This window comes from Daphnia magna, linkage group LG10, assembly GCF_020631705.1.
Source record: "Daphnia magna isolate NIES linkage group LG10, ASM2063170v1.1, whole genome shotgun sequence".
Lineage (NCBI taxonomy): Eukaryota > Metazoa > Arthropoda > Branchiopoda > Diplostraca > Daphniidae > Daphnia > Daphnia magna.
Window position 1 is genome coordinate 530,144 of NC_059191.1, and position 24,992 is coordinate 555,135.

At 37.8% G+C, this 24,992-nt stretch overlaps 4 protein-coding genes, 3 long non-coding RNA genes and 1 other non-coding gene across 27 annotated transcripts; 5 read left to right on the forward strand and 3 right to left on the reverse strand.

Annotated features, from left to right (window-relative positions):
- Positions 1–53: 53 nt before the first annotated feature.
- On the forward strand, positions 54–7,305 carry LOC116931678 (plastin-1). Of its 2 annotated transcripts, none has more exons than XM_032939298.2 (11): positions 54–210; positions 3,860–4,027; positions 4,140–4,262; positions 4,378–4,517; positions 4,618–4,825; positions 4,906–5,166; positions 5,281–5,460; positions 5,603–5,778; positions 5,845–5,984; positions 6,052–6,203; positions 6,292–7,305. In XM_032939298.2, exons 1-11 carry the CDS (start codon positions 118–120, stop codon positions 6,562–6,564), a joined length of 1,914 nt encoding a protein of 637 aa, XP_032795189.1. In that variant the 5' UTR covers positions 54–117; the 3' UTR covers positions 6,565–7,305. The 2 variants fall into 2 exon arrangements, with proteins under 2 accessions (XP_032795189.1, XP_045036264.1); XM_045180329.1 differs by lacking the exon at positions 54–210 and adding an exon at positions 3,618–3,756.
- Positions 2,638–3,306, reverse strand: LOC123477068. The gene is made up of 2 exons (XR_006652343.1): positions 3,191–3,306; positions 2,638–3,067 (listed from the first exon to the last, which is right to left on the reverse strand). It is a non-coding gene; the product is annotated as an uncharacterized LOC123477068 (long non-coding RNA).
- Positions 7,292–8,287, reverse strand: LOC116931679 (transmembrane protein 243). Its single transcript, XM_032939299.2, has 3 exons — positions 7,786–8,287; positions 7,562–7,720; positions 7,292–7,476 (listed from the first exon to the last, which is right to left on the reverse strand). Exons 1-3 carry the CDS (start codon positions 7,870–7,872, stop codon positions 7,360–7,362), a joined length of 363 nt encoding a protein of 120 aa, XP_032795190.2. The 5' UTR covers positions 7,873–8,287; the 3' UTR covers positions 7,292–7,359.
- Positions 8,288–9,036: 749 nt separating this feature from the next.
- Positions 9,037–13,724, forward strand: LOC116932793 (ionotropic receptor 93a). 7 transcript variants are annotated; one of them, XM_032940644.2, is made up of 15 exons: positions 9,037–9,658; positions 9,728–10,021; positions 10,090–10,283; positions 10,351–10,384; positions 10,617–10,708; positions 10,776–10,994; positions 11,061–11,242; positions 11,391–11,494; positions 11,660–11,744; positions 11,816–11,974; positions 12,044–12,275; positions 12,362–12,579; positions 12,705–12,827; positions 12,900–13,051; positions 13,190–13,724. In XM_032940644.2, exons 7-15 carry the CDS (start codon positions 11,069–11,071, stop codon positions 13,446–13,448), a joined length of 1,506 nt encoding a protein of 501 aa, XP_032796535.2. In that variant the 5' UTR covers positions 9,037–9,658; positions 9,728–10,021; positions 10,090–10,283; positions 10,351–10,384; positions 10,617–10,708; positions 10,776–10,994; positions 11,061–11,068; the 3' UTR covers positions 13,449–13,724. The 7 variants fall into 7 exon arrangements, with proteins under 7 accessions (XP_032796535.2, XP_032796540.2, XP_032796531.2 ...); XM_032940649.2 differs by having other exon boundaries at positions 9,789–10,021; XM_032940640.2 differs by having other exon boundaries at positions 9,037–10,021; positions 10,351–10,411.
- A 966-nt stretch (positions 13,725–14,690) lies between these two features.
- On the forward strand, positions 14,691–15,485 carry LOC116932794 (speckle-type POZ protein). Its single transcript, XM_045179921.1, has one exon. It carries the CDS (start codon positions 14,691–14,693, stop codon positions 15,483–15,485), a length of 795 nt encoding a protein of 264 aa, XP_045035856.1.
- A 91-nt stretch (positions 15,486–15,576) lies between these two features.
- LOC116933551 lies at positions 15,577–17,643 on the forward strand. Of its 12 annotated transcripts, none has more exons than XR_006652337.1 (9): positions 15,577–15,868; positions 15,965–16,038; positions 16,115–16,283; positions 16,358–16,542; positions 16,631–16,832; positions 16,914–16,979; positions 17,077–17,205; positions 17,347–17,475; positions 17,549–17,643. It is a non-coding gene; the product is annotated as an uncharacterized LOC116933551 (transcript). The 12 variants fall into 12 exon arrangements; XR_006652341.1 differs by having other exon boundaries at positions 16,948–16,979; XR_006652340.1 differs by having other exon boundaries at positions 16,631–16,760; positions 16,860–16,979.
- Positions 17,644–18,293: 650 nt separating this feature from the next.
- Positions 18,294–20,248, forward strand: LOC116932795. 2 transcript variants are annotated; one of them, XR_004399717.2, is made up of 5 exons: positions 18,294–18,470; positions 18,536–18,775; positions 18,840–18,968; positions 19,056–19,222; positions 19,570–20,248. It is a non-coding gene; the product is annotated as an uncharacterized LOC116932795 (long non-coding RNA). The 2 variants fall into 2 exon arrangements; XR_006652344.1 differs by having other exon boundaries at positions 18,840–18,948.
- A 1,282-nt stretch (positions 20,249–21,530) lies between these two features.
- LOC123477070 lies at positions 21,531–22,970 on the reverse strand. The gene is made up of 6 exons (XR_006652346.1): positions 22,755–22,970; positions 22,399–22,693; positions 22,079–22,214; positions 21,981–22,015; positions 21,710–21,917; positions 21,531–21,628 (listed from the first exon to the last, which is right to left on the reverse strand). It is a non-coding gene; the product is annotated as an uncharacterized LOC123477070 (long non-coding RNA).
- Between the last annotated feature and the right edge of the window lie 2,022 nt (positions 22,971–24,992).

A 24,992-nucleotide genomic window follows, 5' to 3' on the forward strand; every position in this document is an offset into this window, starting at 1 on the left:
GGAAGGGCCAGCATTTGAAAAAAAAAAAAAAAAGTATTCGAATCCCCGTCGGGGGTTTTAAAAGTGCCGGCTGCAAGTAAGAGACGGCAACAGTGCCTTGCCAGACTTCAAGCTAAGATGGCGCTACATCAGTGGAATGGAAAAGCTTCTTCGAATATTCGTAAATTTACCGAAGAAGAACGACAAGAACTTCGTGAACAGTTTGCCAGCGTGAGTGTGAACTATTTCCTGTTATTTTTATTTTGTTCATTTTTGGTATTGGGTGGTTGTGTGGATTTGTGTGGCTTGATTAGTTAATCAGGTTACCAGCCGAAATTATGGTTGAGAAGCAGATGACAGGCCTCAACTGTCAGGGCCCCGCCTAAGTTAATTGACTTTCCTTGTTTCTTTCTCTTGTATTTTTTTATGACGAGGCAGAAAAAGTAGGAAAACAAAAAACAAACAAACATCTAAACGAAATCTAGGATTCCTGGTCTCTTTTCATTAGTTCTACAGCCTAAAATTTTTTTTTACGATTATAGAGGGAAAGAAATGCATTTGACACAGAAAACTGATACTCAATTTACCTGCTGATATTTCTATAGCTCATATTGTTATTTTATCGTATCCCCCTTGTTTGGATTGAGAGCAAAAGTCAAGAGAGATTGTCCTAAACTGTGTGTGTTGTACGCACTTTTGTGAAAACGTAGCCACAGACCAATAACGGCCGTATGAGTCACGTTTTTTTGTTCCATAGTTTTGTTTGTCCGCCGCCAAATATGGGTTCCTTGTTCCCCTGCTTTATTTTTGTTGGCTTTCTTATCGCTTTCTTCCATCGAATCGAAACAGACTCGTTGAAACAAACCCCCACACAGCCGGACATCCTGTGTTGTCCTCTGTCGTCACTTGCCACTATATTCCGACGATTACGTCACGATGTCGAAACACTTTTTCATGCATTTTTTTCCCTAAAATAAATGCAAGAGAAAATATTTCGACTTTAAATCATTTTCCTTTTTTTTTTTTTTTGTGGTTGGCCTGCAGGAAGACAACAAAAAAAAAAATAATCGTTTGTTTCTTAAATTCTTTCCCCCCCCCCCCTTTTTAACTGGAGAGAAGAAGAAGAAGAAGAAGATTCTTGTGAGTTGTTATTTCCCGACCCGTTGGTATATTCGGCCCTGTGTGTGCCTTATATGGCCTTGGTAAAGTAGTTTCCCGCTATGGAAATGAAGCCGAGCCTCGGATTCAAGGCCCCCCCACCTTTTTCTTCTTCTTCTTCTTCTTCCTCCTTCTTATACCATCCTCCCTTTTGTGTCTAACTCATATCTCTTTTCACATTCTTTCGGGCCTGCTGAATCTTTTCCCTCTTCGTTTAAAGCAAAAGAATTTCGTTTTAGAAAAGGTTTTTTCCCCCCTTTTTTTTCAATTATCAAACCAACAGCCAGAGAGATTTGGAATTTACCTGTTTCTCGCACAGACGTTTCAAAAGATAACCAACCAATTTTATCTTATCTTTATGCTTTACTGTTTTCGTGACAATTTTTGAACGTAAGGGAAAAAAAAAAAAAATGAACCGGTCAAACTTCAAAAATGTGTTTAATCTTTTACCTTAGCCAAGGAAAACTGGCCAAAAGAATTGAACAGATTGAAATGATTTGACATGATTTGACGTTGTCAGTCAACTTCTTTTTTCTTTTCTTTTACCTTACTGTTTAATGTAGCATCTAAAATGTCTGTTATCTCATCGTGGGTGGGGTTTTTTGGTTGCCGTCTATGACTCCTGTTCCGAAATTTGAGTCCCCAATGTGTGGGGTTTTTTTTTGTTTTTAACGGGAAAGATTAGAAGGGAGGTTGAAAATTGTAAGCAAATGCGAGTATGGCTTAAGACAATGTTAGAATGAAGAAAAGAAATGGCTAGCAATTTCAAAGGGCCCCCACACGGTTTTCGTTGTTAAACTGCCGGATTTGTTTAAGATTTTGAAATTGTTTTTGCCGCCAAGGTCATGTGCCCAGCACGCGTTCAATCCTCACGTAAAGCAATAGACTTTTGTTATCTTCGACTGGACGAAGTTAAAAATAACACAAAGCATTATTTATTCAGGAAAAAAAAAAATGGGAGCTGCTGTTTTTGTTCGTAAATGGGAAAACCGCATCTGTTTGTTTGGGGGGGGGGGGCTCCTTCGATGAAACTCACGAACGAACCATCCGTGATGAAAACAAGAAGTTTTTTTTTTTTTAGCTTCTTGGCATTCCATCACAAAGTGTCAACTGAAATTCCCCGAAAAGAATTTTTTTTCTCTCTCAACACACTAAAAAAAAAAAAAAGAGCCGTTAATTTTGAAGCCCATAAATTGTGTCATTTAGTCAGTGAAGCGTAACTAATGAAACTGCTTTCTCTCTGGAATTCCCATCCCATAAAACTTGTTGCTCATCAACTAATTACAGCAGAGATAAAAAAAAACAAAAAAGGAAAAGACTTGGCCACAGTTCACAGGAAATGTTTCGATATTCGATTACCAATTCCCCATACAGCTGATTCATCGACACATGATACCCCCCCCCCCTTGAGCTTTTTTTTTCTAAGTTAAGCTGCGTGACACGTAGACTAAAAGGGGACTCTTGACCTCCCGCAAAGGGGTTTCTTTTGTCGCCTTGCAGCCAGGAAATTGAAAAATTACTTCCCCTTTTAATTCGTTTTTTTTTTTTTTTTTTAAGAAGAAACTAGAAACCGCCTCGGGATGTCGGCGTGACTGTGTACGATTAATGTGGGGCAATAACGAAAGGGGAAAAAAAAAATTATTTTTATCGGCTATTTTTGTTTCTGAAATGGTTTGAGAAGGTCACGCTCGGTCCACCGCATTCTGTGATTCTACTCACGTACCAAATGGCTTGGAAAAACGCATGTTTTATTTCTTCTTTCTTCAAACACACACGCCGAAATGATTGTCTTAACTATTTTTGAAGAAAGAAAAAAAAACAATTTGCCATTCACGAAGGCGGAACGTAAAATACCGCACGTCGGCTTATTTCGGTAGTCGCGCTTGATGTGCCATAGTTTCCGATCCGTTTCGTTCCAGCCCTTCGTCCGCTGGTTGTAACGTGAGGATAACGGGCCAGAGTGGAGTGTGTCAGTAGATTAACAACGGCCAAAAAAAAATAAATAAATAATAAATAAGACGTGTGCGTACGTAATATGTAACAAAATGGATACCTGCAGTCTCTCCTCATCCGATTAAGTAAAAAGAAAAAAAAAGGATCCGTTCCAGATCTGATTTCGTGCGTGACCGATTTATGAACGAAGAGAACTCTTTCTTAAGTGTATGTAGTACTGGTAACTTTTTATAAGCAGCTTGTGTAACATATGGAGGTACCAGCGGCACCATCTGCGTCTTACAACAAAAAAAAAGGCCCTTCCAGGGACATTAAACAACAGCAAGAAATTTTTGCACTCACGAACCGGCTGACGGGATTTTGTTCTTTTTTCGGTCACGGGTTGGGGCTTCCAACCGATGGCCAGTTTCGCAGCGATGGTTGCGAAAAAAAAAAAGCTTCCATTGTATGTCGGTCCGTTTATCCCCGTCAATAAACTAGGCCACTGTTTTCAAAGTGCCATCAGGTGCTGGCCAAGAATCACGGATATATAATCGAGCCGCTAGTCGAGAATCTGTTTCAGTCTAGCAACTGCTCTTGTTCGACATGGAGATACTAAATATTGAACGTTGGGATAGCCTCCTCGAGTTCCGCCGTGATTTGCGCGATGCCTACTATTACCAGCAGGTTGTCGTTGTGTTTCAGTGTTGTCGTTTTTGTTTTTTGTTGTTTTGTTATTTTTTTAAGAGTGTGGGGCCAGCAATAACAATTGGCTCTTTTTTTTTTATAGGTTGATCGCGATGGCTCGGGTTACATTGAACTGGCAGAATTGAAACAAGCCCTGGATATTTGCGGTTTTAAAATTCCATCGTATGAGGTCCGCCGCATGATCGAAGAAGTCGATCGAGATCAGGAAGGCCCTGGCAAAGGAAGACTATCATTTGATGAATTTGAACACGTACATTTTTAAGATTCACATTTTTTTTTTTTTTTTGTCTGATTGGTTTCAAAACGGGAAAACGAAACTAACGACCTCTATTTTTTTTTTTAATTTTTTGTTTTCAATTTAGTTGTGTGCCAAGTTGAAATCGCAGGATGTGGCTGCCACCTTCAAGAAAGTCGTGTCGAAGCCGGAAAATTTGCACACGATCGGCGGCACTTCAAATGCTTCGTCGGAAGGCACCACCCACACGGTATGCAAATTATAACGGGATTTTACCACCCCCCAACAACAACAAAATTAGCTTTTCTTTCTTGCCGTATCCAATTTTGTTATTGCATTTGGTCGTTCAAATTCATTGAAAACAGATTCGAATGGAAGAACAATTGGCCTTTTCTGATTGGATCAACACAAACCTCGGCGATGATAAAGACCTTAAACACCTGTTACCCATCGGTTCGACTGGTCGAAGTCTTTTCGAAAAAGTTAAGGACGGCATTCTACTATGGTAAAAAAACAAGAGAGGAATAAATTTATGTGGCGCATTCCCGTTTTTATTTTTTATTTTTGTTTTTTTACATTTTCTCCAATTTTATGTTGTTGTGTAGCAAAATCATCAATCATTCGTGCCCGGATACAATCGACGAACGAGCCATCAATATGAAAAATCTGACGGTCTACACGATGCACGAAAATTTGACGTTGGCCCTGTACTCTGCCCAATCGATCGGCTGCAATATCGTCAATATTGATGCGCACGATTTGAGTAAAGGCAAACCTCATTTGGTTCTCGGTCTCCTCTGGCAAATTATTCGGGTAACACACACGCACACACACAAAAAGAGATTTCTCTTTTTTCTAATCATTGCCAATTTGCTGCAACAAAAAACTTACAGATTGGCTTGTTCAACCAAATTACGCTGGAACATTGCCCTGGCTTGACCAACCTACTGGGCGACAATGAGCGCATCGAAGAGCTGATGAAACTCTCGCCCGAAGCTATTCTCCTGCGCTGGGTCAACTACCAGTTGGAAAAGTCGGGCACCAATCGACGCTGCGCTAATTTCTCCGGCGACATCACCGACTCTGAAGTCTATACGTACCTACTCAAGCAGATCGCTCCGCTCGATGCCGGCGTCACGGTGGAAGCCTTGAGGGTGAGTATCCTAAACCGCTGACAGTTTGCGGCACACCTTTCTGACCTATTGCATCCGTCGAAGACGTCAATTGAAACTTCTTTTTTTTTTTTTTTTCATTTCCCTCCGTTCCAGGAAAACGATTTGTTGCGCAGAGCCGAGTTGATGCTCCAGCAGGCGGATAAACTTGGTTGCCGTAGCTTTTTGACGCCCAAGGACGTTGTTGATGGCGTCTATAAGCTCAATTTGGCCTTCGTCGCCAACCTTTTCAACAACCACCCAGCCCTACATGCCGATTCATCCGTTCCGTTCGAGGTACGGTTTCCTTTTTTTCTTTCCAACTTGTATGTGGTGGATATTTCCAGTTATTTTTCTTCCAGACATGTGTCACATGACTACATGACCTCACCTTTTTCTTTTTTTTTTATTATTATTATTCATCTTTTTTTTTTTTAAGGCTCTTGAGAATTTGGAGGAAAGCCGCGAAGAGAAAACATACCGCAATTGGATGAACTCTTTGGGTGTGGCGCCGTATGTTAATTGGCTGTATTCTGACTTGGCTGACGGGTTGGTCATTTTCCAGCTGTATGACGTCATCAAACCCGGTATTGTCAATTGGAATCGAGTCCACAAGTGAGTCATCATAAAACGGTTTTGCATATTTTCAAATTCTTCATTTGCATTTTTATTTGCCTCAAGGGAATTTTCTAAACTGAGGAAGTTTATGGAAAAATTGGAAAACTGCAACTATGCAGTTGAACTGGGCAGACAACTCAAGTTCTCGTTGGTCGGCATCGCTGGCAAAGATATTAGCGATGGCAATCCGACATTGACACTCGGTAACATTTGTTTTTTTAATTTAATTGAATAATAAAAAGACTAATCGAATTTGCTTCGATCAAACAGCTTTAATCTGGCAATTGATGCGAGCCTACACTTTGTCAATTCTAACCCAATTGGCCGATACGGGAAGTCCCATCGTCGAAAAAGAGATTATCGACTGGGTGAACAATAAGCTCGCCCAGGGCAAGAAAACAACATCCATCCGAAATTTCCAGGTAAAACAAAATCAATCGGATTGAATTTTTATTTGGTTTAGTAAGCAAAAATGTTAAAATTTCCGTTTTTTTGTTTTTTTTAAACTAGGACTCATCGATTGCCAAAGCCCGAGTGGTCATTGACTTGATTGATTGCATCAAGCCGGGCACCATTAATTACGAGTTGGTGCGAGAGGGCGGGCCGGATGAGGATAACTTAGCTAACGCCAAATACGCCATTTCTATGGCTCGCAAGATCGGAGCCCGTGTTTACGCTTTGCCCGAGGACATAACTGAAGTCAAGCAAAAAATGGTCATGACCGTCTTCTCGACTCTTATGGCCAGAGATTACGTTCCCAGCATGGACAGCAAAAACAATTGAAGTGGAGAAAAAAAAAGAGAAAAATCTTTTGTTCCTCGCAAACTGTTTACTATTATTGGCATGTAAGCGCCTACGAAAATATCCGAAGGCTATAAAGAAATCATGCGGTTAAAAAAAAAAAATACCCGATAAAATCCGCATTTTTCCAGACGGCATCACACACAGTTGAAATGTATTTTCCATGCTGACGTCCTTCCCCTCTGTTTAAAATTTACGTTATATTTCAAATGATATAAAATTTTTCAATTCTTACTTCTTGTTTACTTTTACCCTCTTTTCTATCCCACGGCTTGCTGTGCGTGCTGCTGCGTGTGCTTGTTTTGTTGTTGTTGTTGTGTATGTCAGTCGATTGTCGTCATCAAAGTGTGTTTCAAAATTGTGGAAATGATTCTTGCAAAGAGAAGAAAAAAGGCGCCATACGTGTGTATATCCATCCAGAGAAAAGGATATAAATACGGAACTATTTACTAAGACTACAGCCGGGGACCAAACCAAACAAAAGTTTTTGTCAAAGTCTTATTGCTTCCCGATTATAAAAAAAAAAAAAAAAAGGAAAAAAAAATTATTTCTGTCCCTTAGTTCTAGTGAAAACCAGATGATTGTCATTGTGCTATTGATTTTGTTTTCTTTAATATTATAAGTTTTCCAGTTTGAATCATTTAAGGATGTGTAAATAGTAACCAAAAATCAGTCCTGTTATACTTTTGCTGGCATTATATACACACCATTTAGTTGACCAAACCATGTTTAATTGTCATTTCTCAAGTAGAAAAAAATAGTGTAAAACAAAGTTCATTAGAAGCCATGGTGGTACAAATTGGCACAAATACAGAGCAAAATGATGTTAATGGAGTTGAAATAGATGATGAATCGAACTGCAGAAGTTGACGCTTGATTTCTGTACCAAATCATCTGAAATAAAATTAAGAGCTCATCAATAATAATCATCGAATGTGAGGACCTGGTAGTTTTGAAACATAATTACATTAATACTTACCAAAGCAATATTTGAAACACAAGTCAACAGGATGCAGGAGGAAAAGAAAACATTGAGTTGTATGGAAGATAATTTGTGAAAAATGAAGGAACCAATAAATGTGCTGACTACAATAACAGCAGTGACGGAACCAAGGATGAAATGTAGCAATCTAGATGCCTATCAAGGATAAAATAATGTGGTAATAGAAATAACTGGTGTGGTTTTATTTTAAAACTTAGTACTTTTACGTCTGATGACGGTATACCATCATGCAAGAGCGGCGATTGATCACCAATTTGTTCGTAACCACCGCCGTTAGAATGCGACATTTTAAGCAAAGTTAGTGGGATTTAATCAATCTGCTAAGATAACAAGTTTTAACACTGGCATTAAGGCTTCAACGGTCAAGACTGTAGGATAGAAGATGTCTAAGTGGCAAAAATTAATAATCATAGAACGACGAACGTTGATGTGACCAATATGATATGAGGATATGGCAATTATTTGGTATTGTGTTATGACAGCGATTTAAAGCAATCAGCCCTTGTGTTTGCCCTTGAAAATTTGAATACATTTGATGCCACCTAGTGCCAAATATTCCAAGTGACTTTGGCACCAAAAATAAAAATATATGAAATTTGAAATAACAATCATGATAGAGCTAAAAAATAATGTATAGTTTAACCTATGGATAACATTAAAACAAAAAGTGGTGACACTAACTAAAGGTTCGTTCACTGCATCGATTTTGGCCATAAGGCTTGGTCGTCAAAATTCTCCTTGACGATGGTAATGGCACCTAGTGGATTTTAACTAAACTACATGTCAATCCTAGGCTAGCTTGTACCAATATATTTTTAAATGAGCTTAAACGTAAGATATTCTTTAAATTTTGCAATGGTTTTGATTCATACATTTCCAATTCCAAGCTAAAGTTACATTCATAAGCTAAATTCTAGCTACCCAAGCCTTTCTTTTGGCGTTTTTCCTTAACTACTATGCTGCCCTCTGTTGTATCAGTTAAAAACTGAAGAAAATGCTTAAAAAACCCTAGAAAATTGACGACCAAAGCCTTATGGCCAAAGTCGTCGCAATGAACGAACGATCCCTCTATGACTCTGCCCTAAAATTTATTTTTTTTTTTTTTTTTTAATTATAATATTCTTTTTTTTTTTTTTTTTTTTTTTTTTTTTTTTTTTTTTTTTGGGGGGGGGGGGGGGGGGGGTTTTTAAAATTTTTTTTTTTTTTTTTTAAAGGGGTTTTTTTTTTTTTTTTTTTTTTTTTTTTTTTTTTTTTTTTTTTTTTTTTTTTTTTTTTTTTTTTTTTTTTTTTTTTTTTTTTTTTTTTTTTTTTTTTTTTTTTTTTTTTTTTTTTTTTTTTTTTTTTTTTTTTTTCACCCCCCCCGGGGGGGGTTTTTTTTTTTTTTTTTTTTTTTAAAAAAACAGAGGTTTTTCCCCCTTTTTTAAAAAACCCGGGGTTTTTTTTTTTCCCCTAAAAAATTTAATCCCCCAAAACCCAAAGTATTAATACCCAGAGTTGACAATTCTGCATCACGTGCATAGAAATGGCGCCTAGATACATATCTAGAAAAGATTCCTTAATCATCAAATTCAGTGTTAACCTTGAAGCTTTGAAGTCGTACAATCTTTTTGTTATTGAACCCAATTTCTAACTCAAAAGCTGAATGTAAAAAAAAATGCATTTAGATATACGGTTCAAGTAAAGTTAGTATTTCTTTATAGCTGTAATCCCAAAAAGTATTGGAATTACCGTCCACTTGCATTCATTTCCTCAAGCTGAAAATCTGAATACGAAACATAGTTGCGATAAAATGTCTAGCACATCTGAATTCTATGTAAGAGAAGTGAAGAGTCAATTGTTTAACATAAAGTGGGAACTAGGAGATGATACCAGAAAAGCAACTCAATACAGAGCCTGTGTCAATCCTTGTGGATCCTACTCGCATATGGTTTTCAAGATGACATGTGCCTATCCTACAAAAACAGCACAAGATCAGAAAAAGTTTGACCATCAAAGAAATCAAGACAAAGAAGATTCAAATGTTGGTTCAGGATAAAGACAAAGAGAATGAAAATGCAGATAACAGTGTCGAAGGTATGATTGATGAAGATGCCTTTAGTAAATTCATTTCACATGAAACACAGTGCACATTTAAATCTACAGTACTGACAACTTAAAAAAAGAGCACTCATCTTGAACCCTGACTTGTATGTGTGGGAAGCAGGATGGCCATGGTTCAAGGCTTCTGGAGGCCATAACACTTTGGATTGATTTTGGGACTGGTACCCATAGGGAAAAGAACATCATCAGCACGAAGTGGCCGGAATGTTTTACGATCAACGACGATGTGATTCTGAATTTTTCTTTAATAATGGAACGTAAATCTGTGCCCACATTTTGATTCTGTCAGCTGGGAGCCCTGTATTCGCCACAGTATTCCAGTCAAATATGTTAAGAGTACCAAACTCATCAAGTGATAGTCACAACATAGAAATGTTTTGACAGTTTTTTTCTCATTTATACAGTTCCAAAACTCGCAGAAGACGGCATGACACTGAATCTCGACGAGGCTACAGATAAATAAGGCGTACGAACATTTAACGAAAATTGCGTGGACTCTTTGCTAAAACGCTTGAGAAGCGAAACTTACCTAAACGTGTTGGTTTGGTCTCAATTCCACTCGTGAGAGGAACTTTTCGGATCTGCCATGATGTTTACAGTTAGACATATCCGTTCGCTGTTTTATAGTAAAGAATTTTTTGATTTTTCCTGATATTTGTTTGCAGGTCTTGCAACACGTGGCCATTCTTACCGTTCCTTGTGAGTATTAAAATGCACCTTCTTTTGGTATGTTTTTATGTTCCTTGCCCTGTTTAACTTAATTGCGTTATCCTCTCTTTTAAAACAACAATGCGTTGTGATCGGCTTAGGAAAAAATTGTTCGCTTATCTTTTTGTCGATATTACTCGTTTACTCTTGGGCTGCTTCGGTAAATTCCCTTTTTTTTTAATTTTATTTAATTTGTTTTGTTTTTTTTTCTTCTTCTTTTGAGGTTGGAGGCGGAAACATACCGTCACGTCACTCAAACTAAATGGTATAAACATCTGGAGATGGTCTTGGAATCACTCAGGATATCCAAAACAAGTTAGCAACACCGGTTGCTACAACATTAGTCATGGTCGATAATATAACTATTTGATTTTGGTGATAGGATGAAACAGTTGAAATTCGGCTTCGTTGAGCCATCACTATTGCGTGCAACACGCGCAAAGGACATCAACCACGAGTTTCCCACAGAGATGCATGATACTATAATTTGCAACAAAGAAAGGGCAACTTTCTAGGATTCGATCTTGGTTGCTAAGATGCAAATTCTAGTTAAATGCATTGTTTTCCAAGCTGTTTCTCCTTTATATAAATAGAGGTTCAGGTACGTACGTCCATTCTGCCATTTACCAACGGCGTACTTGTTTGAGTAAACTTCGATTTTAAACAGTACGGCTAATGAAGATGAAAGCATCCGGCTTAAAACGTAGCAAGGAAGGAATTTTTTTGGTTTTCACGCGTTCCCTGCATTTGTCATTGGTTGTTTTTATTATTGTGCTTCTAATACGAAATGCCAACCTTTCAAAGAAGACAAATTTGACCGGTAGACACTTTGATTTTGTCATTTTTCATGTAAGTACTTTGAAATTAAAGAAAAAGTTACTGTTGGATATGCAACGTCAGTAAAAATAATTGCAATGATCTAATTGTATTATTGTTCTTTAGAGAAAGTGGGTTTTGTATGAACCTTTTCATGTATTTGTAATTTATTTGGATTTAGCAACCACCTTTCGATATTTTAAAGCGAGGACCGAATGGCACCTACACTTGGACTGGATCGGACCGTTATTTGATCGAATGGCTAGCACCAAAATTAAACTTTACGTAGGTTATATTATATTTGTTTGTTTTTTATCAATTTTTTTCAATTTGTTTGTTTTTTATCCATTTTTTTCAATTTGTTTGTTAATTTGTTTCTTGTTTTATTCTTATTTTAATTTTAATTTATTTATTATTTTACTCACAAAACTACTCATTCTATTCCTACAGATACTCCTTGGTGCTAATTAATCAAACCATTGCCGATAAATATGGCACGCACGAGGGTTTGTATTACCAACTCATAAATGAAGAAGTAACAGAAAAGTATTTCATGTGTTAGGTTTCAGTCAGATAGGCTAATTATAATTTTGGGGATGCTCTAAGGCTATCGATGGCATAGCAAGCTCTTTCTACTTAACGATGGACCGTGTAACAAGAATGGACTATACTTTCCCGACATGGGCTGATGGATTTAGTCTCGTTGTGCCAAGACCAGGAGAAGAAAACCGATTATTCGCTTTCGTTGGTCCATTTCAACCTACGGTGATATTGAAGGCTATTTGTTCATACTATTTGCTCGTTCGCTTTATTTCTGATTTTTATTTGTTTCAGGTTTGGTTATTGATCTTTATTAGCATTTTCGTCTTAGTCAGCGTGATGACTCTTTTTACTTGGATACATCAACGGAATGTAAAGAACTCTTTGAGTCCATCTACCATTGATACAGAATCGAACAACCAACCTAAAGGAAACGAAGAAGTAAGGAATATTTCCCTTCAACGAAGTCTTTTTACTTCATTTGGATCTCATATGATATATGTAATGAATATCATGACGAATCAAGGTAATAATCATGTTTTTTTTTCTTAAGATAATTGTTTTATTGAAGCTGAATGCCACTTAAAAGTTTACTTTTCGAACTAACAATAGGGGGTAGAGAAGTTTTTAGTTACTTATCGTTTCGCATCATGGTTGGAATATGGGTTCTGTGCGCCACGGTGTTGGTTAATTCTTATACAGGAATTGTCATTTCGTCGCTTACGACGCCGCGAATGAAACCAGCCATAAATTCGTTCGAAGATTTGGCCGCAAGTAAAGAAGTTTCAATAATTCTGAGGCACGACACGGCGATAGGGGAACAAATATTGGTAAACAACCATTTTTAATTGCTACCTTTGTTTAAGTCATTCTGTGTGCATGGGCAAAAATGATATGTCTGATAAATGATAACTGTGATAAACTGAATTAAAGGCTTCCCTTTAATTTTTTACAGAAAGCGACCTCTGGTGTTTATAAGATCCTTGGCGATCAAGCCCGTAGCAATCCTGGTCATATTCTTGGTGATCCATTGAAATTAAACGCGATGTTGGAAAACGGTCGTTATGCTTATCCGTTTGTAGGAAAAACTGATTTACCACTCCAAAGTCTCGTGAATTCAATTGAGTATTATCATTCTCTTTACCATTAGCTCTCGAAATTTGCCTATTCGTTTGTCGGTTCACAATATAAAAAAGAAGGGAAATGTCGATTCAAAACATCAAAAACGCTTTCCGCTATGATTGGATACTATTCATTGCTGTTCAAGAAAGGAAGTTCTCACACACCAATGTTCAGCAGAGCGTATGTACCATAAAGTTTTTGAAAGAACATGCGGAAATCGTTGAATTATGATTTTAAATAATCTTTTCTTAAATTTATTTTCTTGTATTTATTTATTTTCTTTCTCCAATTCGTTTCTCACCAACAAAATGTGATTAGTCTTGTGGACATGTTTGAAGCTGGCCTTATGTTTCACTGGGTGGACAATCTACCTACAATACCGAGGGCGGATAAGTGTTTTGCCGACCCTAAAAGCGGAGTATCTCGATCAGTTCCCATCCAACTTACCGACGTGGCAAGCGCCTTTCTAATTCTAGGCATTGGTACTGGACTTGGAATTCTGACGTTTTTAATAGAACAGATGTATTCAAACTTCAAAAAGCGCAGACGTCATGGGGTTCCGTTAATTAAAATATAACAAAAACAAGACTTAAATTTGATGGTAAGCTTGCGTAGTGGATGGTTTATTAGCATTTTGAAAGTAACCCTCAGTCCTGACTAGCAGGCGAGGAATAGCCTTAGATCGTCGTGAATTTTTGGTTTCATTTTTTGAAAATATATCGACCTACTTAAACAAAGTTCTGAGTATAGCTACAAAAACGTTTTATTATTCTTTCTTTCTCAGTATTTGTGTTTAATTCCTCTTTCCGTCATCATCAATTTCAATAATAAAATTGTAGCAACGCTGATAGCAACATAGCCATTTTCTCTGACTTTTTTGAACAAATTCTTTTACAAATGCGACAATCAGTAGTAGAATAACAATTTGGCCAGACTTCTGCAGTAACAGCGCTACGCCAGATGCTGGTATAACTCATTGTTCCAAAAAGTACTGCGACATTTTGGCTACATGTTTTTATTTTATAGCAAGTTATTAACTATCGTACGCCGTTTGACCCACTATTTTTTTATAGACAACTTTTATTCACGAGTTGATGACCATTTACTTTGGAAATAAATAGATGACTAATTGCCTACCTAAGAATCTTATTATGAGACTCTAAATTCTTGATACTAATCGCAATTCGCAACAGTGTCTTTGCTAGTGATTGCTGTGTTTAGTGATGTTTCATGTACGCCATCTTTAATTCGTGCAGTTGGAATTGGCAGCAATGACTTATATCGCGGCAGGTGGCGTAAGTTTTCTTAATCAGAGGATCAGATTCCAGATAGAAAAAGTCACCGGTTTTTCAAAAAGTTACAAACTCGTTTCAATCATGCTTGAGACACTAGTTTCCGTTAATTGAAGCTCATTAAACTTTCCGATAGGAAATTAATTTCTTTTCAGTTATTGTCTACATTTTATGTGAAGTGTTTACTGAAACGCTGAGCACGTGGTTAAACGGTGGTGCTATTGCCTGCTATTGCTTCAACAAGAAAAAGAAAATGTCTGATATGTCTTCGATTAAGGTGGAAGAGATGCGTCTTGGGTTGTTTCGTGTGAGGTGGATTTTGAGGAATCTGCTGAAGACAGATTCCCACGAACAGAAATTGCAACTTCTTGGATCACAGTCAAGTTATATGTTCGTCATCCACTTAAATATTATCACGAAGGATGAAAATGCCCATAATGCAAATGACAAGTACAAATTCTTGATTGCTGTTGAAGAGATATTGCCACAAGACTCAGTGAATGTTACTACATCTAAGAAAGTGGATTATGGTACATGTCAAGAAGACCTTACTCAAATTAAACAACCAGTCGCCTGACTCTGTAGTCAAACGGTTGAATTATTGGGCTTCAAGGCCTGTCTATATGTGGATACATCCTCATACTGGATCAGTTTATGCAAATGAAATACCACTGCAGAACATAGCAGACAGGATGTGGAGCCGGATTGTCACGGGATCTCTACCGGACGCCATTACACTGTGGATAGATTTCGGAACAACTACTTTGGGCGAAAAGAATATCATCCAGGGCCTCAAAAGATTGCTTTACAGCCAAAGTCAGTGTGATGTCCAGTTCGTTTGCAAAAACGGAGAAGTAGTAGGTGCCCATACCCTGATTCTGTCAGCTGGAAGTCCTGTTTTTGCTGCCATGTTTCAGTCAAAATCCCTAGAAGCAGGGGTCAATAAAGTGAAAATTGATGACTGTGAAATGGATGTGGTCAAGCAGCTTTTGATTTACTTGTACACAGGTAATGTTCCTAATCTTTCAGATGATGAAGCAATCCTCCTGTTCTTCAAACTGTCTGATAAATATGGCATTGAGACGCTCAAGAACGAATGCGTTAAAGTATTGCTTAAGCGAGTAACACTTAGCAACGCCATCAGTTTGCTGGTTCTCTCCCACGTACATGCAGTGCCGAAGCTATTGGAATCTGTATTACAATTTATGGCCACTAATGGCTTCGAGATTTGCTCACAGCAAAAATGGGTGGATCTAATGAAGCATTATCCGGATTTGTGCCTCATGGCCACGCGACGAATGACCGCTAAGAATGATAATTAACTTGGCAGATTCTACAATTAAAGTAATGTACTTGTCCTAAGTTAAACCGTTTTATTCATTTGCCCTTTCATAAGCTATTAATCCTATTTAGGAATATCTCATAACACTACTTTTTAATTTTTGACGGAATCAATTTTCTATGCCGATTAACACAGCATTAAAAAATTATGGAACAAAAAAAGGAACTTTCTTATTGGAAATGCAAATCTTAAATGCTATCCTACCAAATTCTGTAATAGTGACATTAAAAAATTCACGAGCATGCCCTTAAAATCAAATGCTTACGTGGTTTGTGTTTTTAAAGTAAATCTTGTCATTTTCTACCCATGAGTAATTAATTCTTAGCGTTTCGTCGATTTCTTCAATCTCCCCCCATATCGAAGGTAATCTGTCTATTTAACATTTGTCTCTAAAAAAAAAAGATGCGTTTCTAATGTTTGTTTTTTTTTTTGTCATTTCGTGTATCGTGTTTCCCACAGGTGCATTTGCATTCATCCTAGACCTGTAAACTAAGAAAAAGAAATAACGGTTTGTAGAAAATTGCTGTTGCCGGGTACGTTTTTTTACCTTACCAAACGTTTGGACACAGTCCTACTAAAAGTTCCTTTCCTCTACCTTTTAAAATTCAGGAACTTAGATAGTAATTTCCCGGGTAAAAACCCCAATGTTTTCGGGAGTCTCAACTTCAATTTACCTCTGTCGAACACTGATTAATGGCCGTTCCAAGAACAGGATGTCAATAGTCGTGCTGGATATTTCGAAAATGTCTTACAACCTGTGCATTAAGGAATTCTTCGGGTAATAGCAGCCGAACGGTTGCAGTGCATTTGAAACTCTTAATTTAACCTTTTCTTTGCTTGGTTGAATTTTAGAAAGGCGAAGGAAGAGTGGCCATGCTTATAAAGGAAGAATAGGTCCCGATCTGGTGTTGGCTGAGAAACTATGGACTTGGATTTGTTAAAGAAATTTTCTCAAATTAAACAGTTCCAAAATTAGCGCGAGGAGAAAACTATCTGAAAATCATAGGGGATTGTCGGTGTTCGTGTGAATTTTTGGGGTCTGTATTGTATGAAGAAGAGGTTATGAAACTCTGGTGTAGGTGTCCATTTTGCTAACTTTCTTTTTAATCTTGTTTCCTCGAATAGGGATTCCAATTTTCCGAAATCTTGTGCTATGCATAACACGAGAAAAAAAAGGAAACTGCTTAGAGTGAAACAAGGCATTTATGTATGTGCATAGAATGCTCAAATGGATTGCCATTTGTCTTATTCGAAGGTTAATCTTCTTTTTTTTTACCATCTTGTGTTATGAAATGCGTACCAGAAGGAAAAGGCTGGACTCGAGTTGGTAAATTTTTTTTTTCGTCCCTTAAAGTTTGAGGTGGTGCCGTACCGCCACGTCATTCGATTTTAATAGTATAAACATTAGATGAACTCTTCGAGTTCATCTATCATTGATACAGAATCAAACAACCAACCTAAAGGAAACGAAGAAGTAAGCAATATTCCCCATCAACGATGTCTTTTTACTTCATTTGGATCTCATGTGATCTATGTAATGATCTATGTAATGAACATCATGACGAATCAAGGTGATAATCTTATCGTCGCTTACGAAGCCACGAATGAAACCAACCATAAACTCGTTCGAAGATTTGGCCGCAGATAAAGAAGTTTCGATACTTCTTAGGCATGACACGGTGATGGGAGAACAAATATTGGTAAAAATTTCTTTTAAATTGTGACTATTATTATAACTCTTAAACGTGCATGGTTCGAAATGCAAAAATAATATGTCTGATAAATGACAACTGCGTGGAAAACTGAATTTAAGGCTTCGTGTTTTCCTTGACCGTTAACAGAAAGCGACCTCTGGTGTTTATAATCTTGGAATCTTGGAGACCAAGGCCGTAGAAACTCTGATCGTTATTGTTGGCGATCCGTTGAAGTTAAACGCGATGTTGGAAACCGGCCGATATGCTTATCCGTCTGTAAGAAAAACTGATTTACCACTTTCAGTGTCTCGGGAATCCACTATAGTGTTTTCATTTTTTTCCCGATTAGCTTTCAACATCTGGACTTGGAATGCTGACGTTTTTGTTGGAACAGATATATTAAAACTACGAAAAGCACAAACATCGTTAGCTTCCGCTAATAATTAAAAAAAAAAGAAACAAGACTTAAGTTTGGTGGTAACCTTGCATAGTGGATGGTTCATTAGTGACTCATAATTTACACTTTGAAAGTCAGCCTGACAAACAGGCGAGGAATAGCATTAGATCGTAGTGAAGCTTAGTTTCATTTATTTAAAATGTTGCGATCTACTGCAACGAAGCTACTGAATATGCAGAAACGTTTTGTTTTTCTTTCTTTCTCAGGTTTTGTGTTGAATTCCGCTTTCTGTCATCATCCATCATTAATAAACTTGTAGGCAATGCTAATTTAATAGTTAAACATAACTATTTCCCTGACTTTTTCGAGCACTTTCGTTCAAATATGCGACAGTCAGTGACTAACAATTTGGTAAGACTAACGCAGTCACCCAGCGCTATCGACAGTAGCATAATTCATGGTTGGTTCTATGGTAAATTGTGTTAACTTAAATAACTTATAAACTATAAATCCCAAGTCAATACAAACTTGGCTTTCGGCATCCTCTTTAAATTTTGAATACAGATAATATATTTTTATAGTAACATAAAGATTTTTGTAAAAAAAAAAAAAAAAAAAAGTCGGGTTTATTCAGTCGTGCTTAAAATTGTGACTTGGAAAATCTTTTGTCACTAGATGGCAGTGTTAAACTACCTAAATAAATTGTAAACTAGAGAACGAGTTTATTTATATTTAAAAAGTGGGTGAAATGGCGTTCCGTAATTTGGGAACATAAACTGACAAAAGTTACTTTTGGATTGTAATGTTTTGATCGATTTTCAAGCACTTCGCTGGAAATGTCGGAAAGCTCAAGTCGAACGTTTCTGGCTTTATAGTACAGTTTCTAGTGTAAGGTAATTCCATGTCAATATTGACTAATTCCTTTTTAAATTTAAATAGAACGATTGCATAGCCAAGCAAAGCATATTAACTGAGAGCCAGCCCAAAATCAGTTTAGTGGTGAGACCAGAAGAATGTGGCCAGGAAGAGGAAGTTTATTGTATCTGCTGTAGCTCAGACGGACCCACCACCATGGTGAATGCATTCTTTGTTATTATGTAAATTACTGCAACCAATGTGACTAGTTGGTGAAAACCACATCAGCTGTGTTACTGAATTTGTCTAACTTTTTGCCTCTAGGTATCTTTTGTATTAAATTTTGTATTATCAAATTTTCTTTCATTGTTAACTGAATCTCTTTTAGCAGAAAGAGGTTAAGATAATAGCATAAGAAGAGGAAAGTGTTGTAAAACCAGTCTTGAAAGAGGCCAAATCTTCCTATCATGATGTATGAGAGCCGAGCCAAGCCAATGGTAATACCCCATTCTAGCTAGTAAGCCATCTCAACATTCAAAAAAAAAGAAGATACACACAGATTGGCTTAAACATTCTTTGTTTCTTAAATTTATTTCAACAATAGGAAAAACCAAGAAGAAAACATGATTCCTATGCTACTTCTGGGAACTTTAACACCATAACACCCAACAGCATGTCATAGAATACCAAATAGTCCTATTGTATTTTTAACATACTACTTCGTTGAAGTTAATACTGGAAAACACCACTGACATGCCATAGCTCAAACCTGTAAGTTTAAAAATGAAAAAAGCCTGCTGAAACCCTTGCAGTGTATAAGATTTTGTAGTAAGTTTGCTATTCAATATAGATTCTAGATTTGCGAAATGTCCATTCTTGTTCTTACTTCTGATATCAAACACCAATTATCTTCCTAACTTTCGGCTTACTTTGGTGTTTGGTCTTAGAACATGAACATTATTTTTGCATCTCGCAAGTCTTATTTGTTTTGTTTTCGATATTTCAAGTTTCTTAAATACTGGCTGCTTTCGGTGTACTTCTAATAAATTTTAAGTCAATTTTCAAATAGTAATAGATGAACAAAAATGAATGAAAAAATGTGTGTTTTCTATTTTCAGTCACAAAATTCAAAGTTTTGACCTTCGTCGCCTAGCCCCGCCGTGCCATCTTCGCCTCGCCCGTCGTGCCATCTTCGCCTCGCCCGTCGTGCCATCTTCGCCTCGCCCGTCGTGCCATCTTCGCCTCGCCCGTCGTGCCATCTTCGCCTCGCCCGTCGTGCCGTCTTCGCCTCACCCGCCACCCCGTTTTCGCCTCGCCCCGTCATCGCCTCATCTTTGTGGTATCGTTTTATTTTGTAGTGTGTAACTGTATAGTGTTAATTAACCCGTTGGCTGCCACCCACTTTGATCCCCTTTTTTTTAAAGCTTGTTAGGGTCCGGCAGCGCTGTTCTGCCCAATGGTCTATATGCCATGGGTGGGACAGTTGCACAAGCCGTGTGGCTCAAAGTCGATCGTCGAGGCAATGTACCAGTAGGGACTTCCCCTTTTTCGATGCTTTGATGGTTGCCTGGAGTGTACATTCTCACAAAGGCTTCTGTCATCGTGTCAGCCCGGATTTGTCGTAGGACAAGTCCACCTTGGTCGCAATCCATTCGATAGCGATGTAGTTAGCGTAGATTTAGTGGCGTGGCAGCCAACGGGTTAGTTTTATGTATGTGTGTTTTGTATTGTATTGTATTAAAAATCTTGTGGTGGATTTGTGGGTGGTTGGAGGGACAATAAAGAATTTTATTTATATTTCAAATTCGAATTTATTTCCGTGAATATATATGTATGTGAACCTAGTTTGGGATCGAACGCTTGACCTCAGGAACGTCAGTCCAATGCTTTACCATTCATCCAACTTTGACATATTTAAAATAGGAATTTATATCTTGATAACCTTGTTTGTAGTGCATAAGTAGATATGGAAACAAATGTTAATCACTTGTATCATATGTACAAATGGCACATTGGTTGAGTGCTTGACTGGGATTCTAAATGTCTGAGGTTCGATTCCCAGAAAAAGCAGGTCAATGCTATGCTTTCGTAGATTGTGCTCGGTTGATGATATTCATTGTTTCGTCTAGCGAAAACATGGCAAGAAATTATTTGAGAAGAGAGTACTAATAACTCAAACAAAAAAACTTTTGGCAAAAATAAAATATTGTTTATTTTTTTTTTCCATTTTTTTTATTGTTGGTACAACATACATGTACAACAAATTTAACTGAATTGAGCCCCCGGGGAGATTACCCGGGGCGTGGCTAAGAGAAGCCGGAAAAGGATGGAAGGTTTCGGACAAGTTTTTACGTGAGCGATTAACCGTTAATTCGGATTTGTGGGTAGCCTCTTCGCCCTCCAATGATATCTCAGAACTTGAGGACCCCCACGTCCCCTTTCCGGACAGCGCACTCACAACCTTTACTGCTGATCACAGTAGGGGCATGACCCCCTACGGGCTTATTACGAGTCAAGGGGAAACGGGGCCACAGAAAAGAAGGGAGCCCAGATATGCACTTAATTTTTGTGTGTGTAAAATTACCATAACACGCGAGAAAATAAAATAATATGGAAACCTTCGGTCCTCCATCCAACGAATATAAATTTTTGTTTACACTTGAAACCCCATCAATATCCTCTGCCGATTGAAAACGATTACAAAATCTATACAAATGAAATAAACATGAGTAAAACATTCTTGCTGATACACTTCGTAAAGATAGTAAAATACCTTGTACAGTATCCACCGCCGACTCCTCCATACAGACACCGATCAAGCCATCAACAGTAGTGGACTTGGATCAATATTTTTCACGGGGAAGAAATCCAGGGAATACGTGAAGTTTTTACAACGTGTAAGAAGAACGCTTTAAATGGATGACTTCCCGAAGCGATCCGAATTTTCGTTTGCTCTTACACGCTCTTCACTTGTAAGAATACCTAAATGGTGTAATAAATGTCAAAAACTTGTAAACAAATGCTACTCAATTGTTCATTGAAGCTAAAGATTCCAAGGCAATCTTTTAGCTGAAGTACTTGCTTTTTAACATTTTCTCTTTATCATGACGTCAGCTTCGGTATCGTATCCAATTTTCTATATTGCTAGTTAAAACTCCCAAGATAGGGAAATTTTATCTGTCAAATTAAACCAATTTTAATAAAAGAAATATTATTAAACAAGAACACCAGTTACCAGCTGGATAATTGGCCATTTACCTTAGTTTACCGAAATTCGAATTCCCGTTCAGGTTAACCAAATGTTGAGAAAAAAAACACATTGAGATAATTGAGTGTGGAAATCTTTTGTTGTTTCACCTAGAATATTTTCTTTCTTAAGTTCTTCATATTGGTTAGATGATTTTAACCAATTTTAAGCTTTGTCGGATGGATTATTAACTGCAGGTCAACATTCCACAGTCTACAGCTTCAAAAAGATATACTTATGAAGTTTACATTAATTCATGTTGTTTGTAGATTAAACACATACCTTACAAACTTTTGCCCAGCAGCAAGTTGAAACCACTAAAATTGAAGCAAAACAGTTTTAAAAGGGTGACATGATAAGTATACATCAATAACAGTTACCTTAGGAATAACTGAGCTCTGACATGTATCCAGAGGCTGATTCAATGCCCTCCCTTAGGTCTAGATTATCATTGGAAACTTACAAACAAGGATCAATATTTTTAGAATTCCAAACTTGTAAACTACTTTCTTTGTCCTAATGGGGGATAAATCAAATGCTTTTAGGATTTATGCTGCAAATGGGCTACTCCAATGTACATAAAAAACATAATTTCGAAATATCCATCTTGAATATTGGAGTAAGCCCATGACAGAAAAAATACCATAAGGTGTGTGAGGTGTGACTAGTTTACAAGACGTGAAATTTAAAAATATCATACTTGATTGCTAGTTTCTCAAATTTGTCTCGTTCTTTGGGCTTCATTGTTGGGTCTTGGCCGGAATGAACTTCACTAATCCCCAGACTGACCAAACCAGTTCTGGGTGATTCTGTTGCCATGGTCAAAGGTTTCAAATAATTGTATTATTTGATGTATTTTCTGTGATTGGTCTAGAATTCCTTGAATCCAAGCGTGGGATGTCATAGCGATAGAACAAATCTGTCAAACTATAGTCTTCAATAAAGAAAATGCAACAACAAAGCATGGATGTTGCAAACATGACTCAGTTGGCATCCTAAACAAATTCTAACAGAAAATATTATGATCTTGTACGTATTCTATTTCATTTAGCTTACATTACACTGTGGCTGGTATACTGTGCTTTTCTATGCTGGAAATGATTGCTTGTTTTGGGGTAGCATCAAGTGATAGTGATATCCTCTCAGTAAACTGTAACCAAAAGATATGCTTGCTGGGATACAGGAACAGTTATGGTTGTACCTATAAAATTGTAAGTTGTTGAAGTTATATTATACAAATCTGAATATCTGATGTATATTTATTAACAGTAATACTTACCTTAAAAACCTGAAGTTGCTTCGTGTTTTCTCATTCGATATCAAGAAACGTCTTAACATTAGATTCGAATGTACCTTAATCGCCATGACCCGCTACGGATTTATCAAAAGTCAAGGAGAAATGGGGCCACAGAAAAGAAGGGAGCCCAGATATGTACTTAATTTGTTGGGGTAAAATTACCAAATAATACTTGAGGAAATAAAAGTATGTTGAAACCTTTGCTGGAAGAAAGTAAGGATTCAATTCTGTGTTGCGGGTCTTCAAATGTAGTTTGAAAAATAAAACAAATCAGAATTCTACTTTTCTCACAAAGCCTATTCGTTTTCGTCAAACTGCCTGAAATTGCCAGTTATTCCGCCAGGGGGAATGAGCTTACAGCTGACAGCACTGTTAAAGACTTTAATTTAGATTACAAACACTATCAACATTTGTTTATTTTTTTGAACAATTCGTGGAAAACTTTGCTTAACTCGATTTTGTTTGCCTTAATTAAGGTTAGCATTCCTTTATCCGAAAATTTTCCTGTAAACGTCAACTACTGGCTGATGGAAAACTAGGTTGGTTGGATGCTATTGATATTAAGAAACGATTGCGCCATTAAAGGTCTACTATAGTGATCAGCTTGCACTCAGTCCTCCCCGTTGGATATAAAGAATGAGTAACCTACCTCTGACACATATCATGATTGCGTGTGTGGCTTGGGGTATTGCCATCTACAAAATCTTTGAATTTTTTTCCCAGAAACTTTGGCTCAAGTCAAAACCAATGCCCTCCCACCAAATCACACCGGAATTTATACCAGACGTCGGACGACCAGACAATGTCTGCCAAAGCGCGATGAATCCAGCACCTAAACCCGGAAATCGTGATCTATCACCGGATGACGTGGCCGATACTAGCGAAATTGACCAGATACTGGCACAGTGCGAATCTGATTCAAGGCGAATCCATCGCAGCATTGATAGAATAGCGAAAGGACTGGATGAGCTAGCGGCCGTTAGAACTGAGTTTGATACTTGCTTAAGGACGCAAATGATTAGCCTTCAATGCCAAGACGCCAGTCAAATGCAGGAATTGCCTTTGGTCAACAACGACAAAAAGAACGAGCTTACCATTGCTGCAGAGGATGGCAACCCGTGTGTTCAATGAGACACCTGATCCTGTGACAACTGACACGATTGAAGAAAAGCCGAAAACCGGACCTTGATACGGGACAAAGAAAAACCGGAAGATGTTAGTGTTCCCAAATCCTTGGCGCAATTATGTACAAACGCGTTGGCTCTCCAAGAGGCAAAAGACGAAAGAATGGAAACGAGAAATGCCATACAGGAGGACACGAAATCATCTAAAACACAACCGCTGACAAAGGAAAACCTGTCTCTTATGCCGTACCAGCCACAAAGACCTTACACATCCGTAATGGGAAACCAACCGGATATTGTGCATGCAGCCGAATTAGGGTCTGAGAAGAAACCAGACTCGGTTGAAGTTGAAAATGAACCGAGAACAGATGATCCGGAGAAAACGGCAGAGGGTACTGCGATCGAAACGGCACTACCACCAGCAGAGGGTACTGCGATCGAAACGGCCCTACCACCAACAGAGGGTACTGCGATCGAAACGGCCCCACCACCTGCTGGGGGTACAGCGCCTGAAACGGCCTTACCACCTTCAAATGAGATTGAACCCGACGTTTCATCACAGACCACGCCCAATGAAAGTCCCGAAGGCGTTGAATTGCAAAAACTCATTGCGTTCTTCGACGGATTAATTAAAGAATCAAAAAGACCGAATCAAAAGTCAAGAGCTAAATACGAAAAACGTATGGAGAAAATGGTCGAAAATGAAATGAGACGTTTAAACAAACACAAAGACGGACAATTCCCATCAGAGAAAAGACCAGAGAAGGAAGAGAATCGAATTCAAAAAGCGATAGCGAAATTAGAAATGATCTATGAGAGCGACAGGAACCATATGGACCAGATCCTTAAAGGGGAACGAGAAGAATTGGATGT

Bases quoted from the DNA above. Each gene is read 5' to 3' on its own strand.
- LOC116931678 (XM_032939298.2), top strand. From the start codon at position 118: ATGGCGCTACATCAGTGGAATGGAAAAGCTTCTTCGAATATTCGTAAA. The intron at 4,028-4,139 runs GTACATTTTTAA...TTTTCAATTTAG, and splicing joins CATTTGATGAATTTGAACAC to TTGTGTGCCAAGTTGAAATC. The intron at 6,204-6,291 runs GTAAAACAAAAT...TTTTTAAACTAG, and splicing joins CATCCATCCGAAATTTCCAG to GACTCATCGATTGCCAAAGC.
- LOC116931679 (XM_032939299.2), bottom strand. From the start codon at position 7,872: ATGTCGCATTCTAACGGCGGTGGTTACGAACAAATTGGTGATCAATCG. The intron at 7,721-7,785 runs GTACTAAGTTTT...TATCCTTGATAG, and splicing joins TACCGTCATCAGACGTAAAA to GCATCTAGATTGCTACATTT. The intron at 7,477-7,561 runs GTAAGTATTAAT...ATTTTATTTCAG, and splicing joins GTGTTTCAAATATTGCTTTG to ATGATTTGGTACAGAAATCA.
- LOC116932793 (XM_032940640.2), top strand. From the start codon at position 11,069: ATGAAGATGAAAGCATCCGGCTTAAAACGTAGCAAGGAAGGAATTTTT. The intron at 11,975-12,043 runs GTGATATTGAAG...TATTTGTTTCAG, and splicing joins TTGGTCCATTTCAACCTACG to GTTTGGTTATTGATCTTTAT. The intron at 12,580-12,704 runs GTAAACAACCAT...AATTTTTTACAG, and splicing joins CGATAGGGGAACAAATATTG to AAAGCGACCTCTGGTGTTTA.
- LOC116932794 (XM_045179921.1), top strand. From the start codon at position 14,691: ATGGTACATGTCAAGAAGACCTTACTCAAATTAAACAACCAGTCGCCT.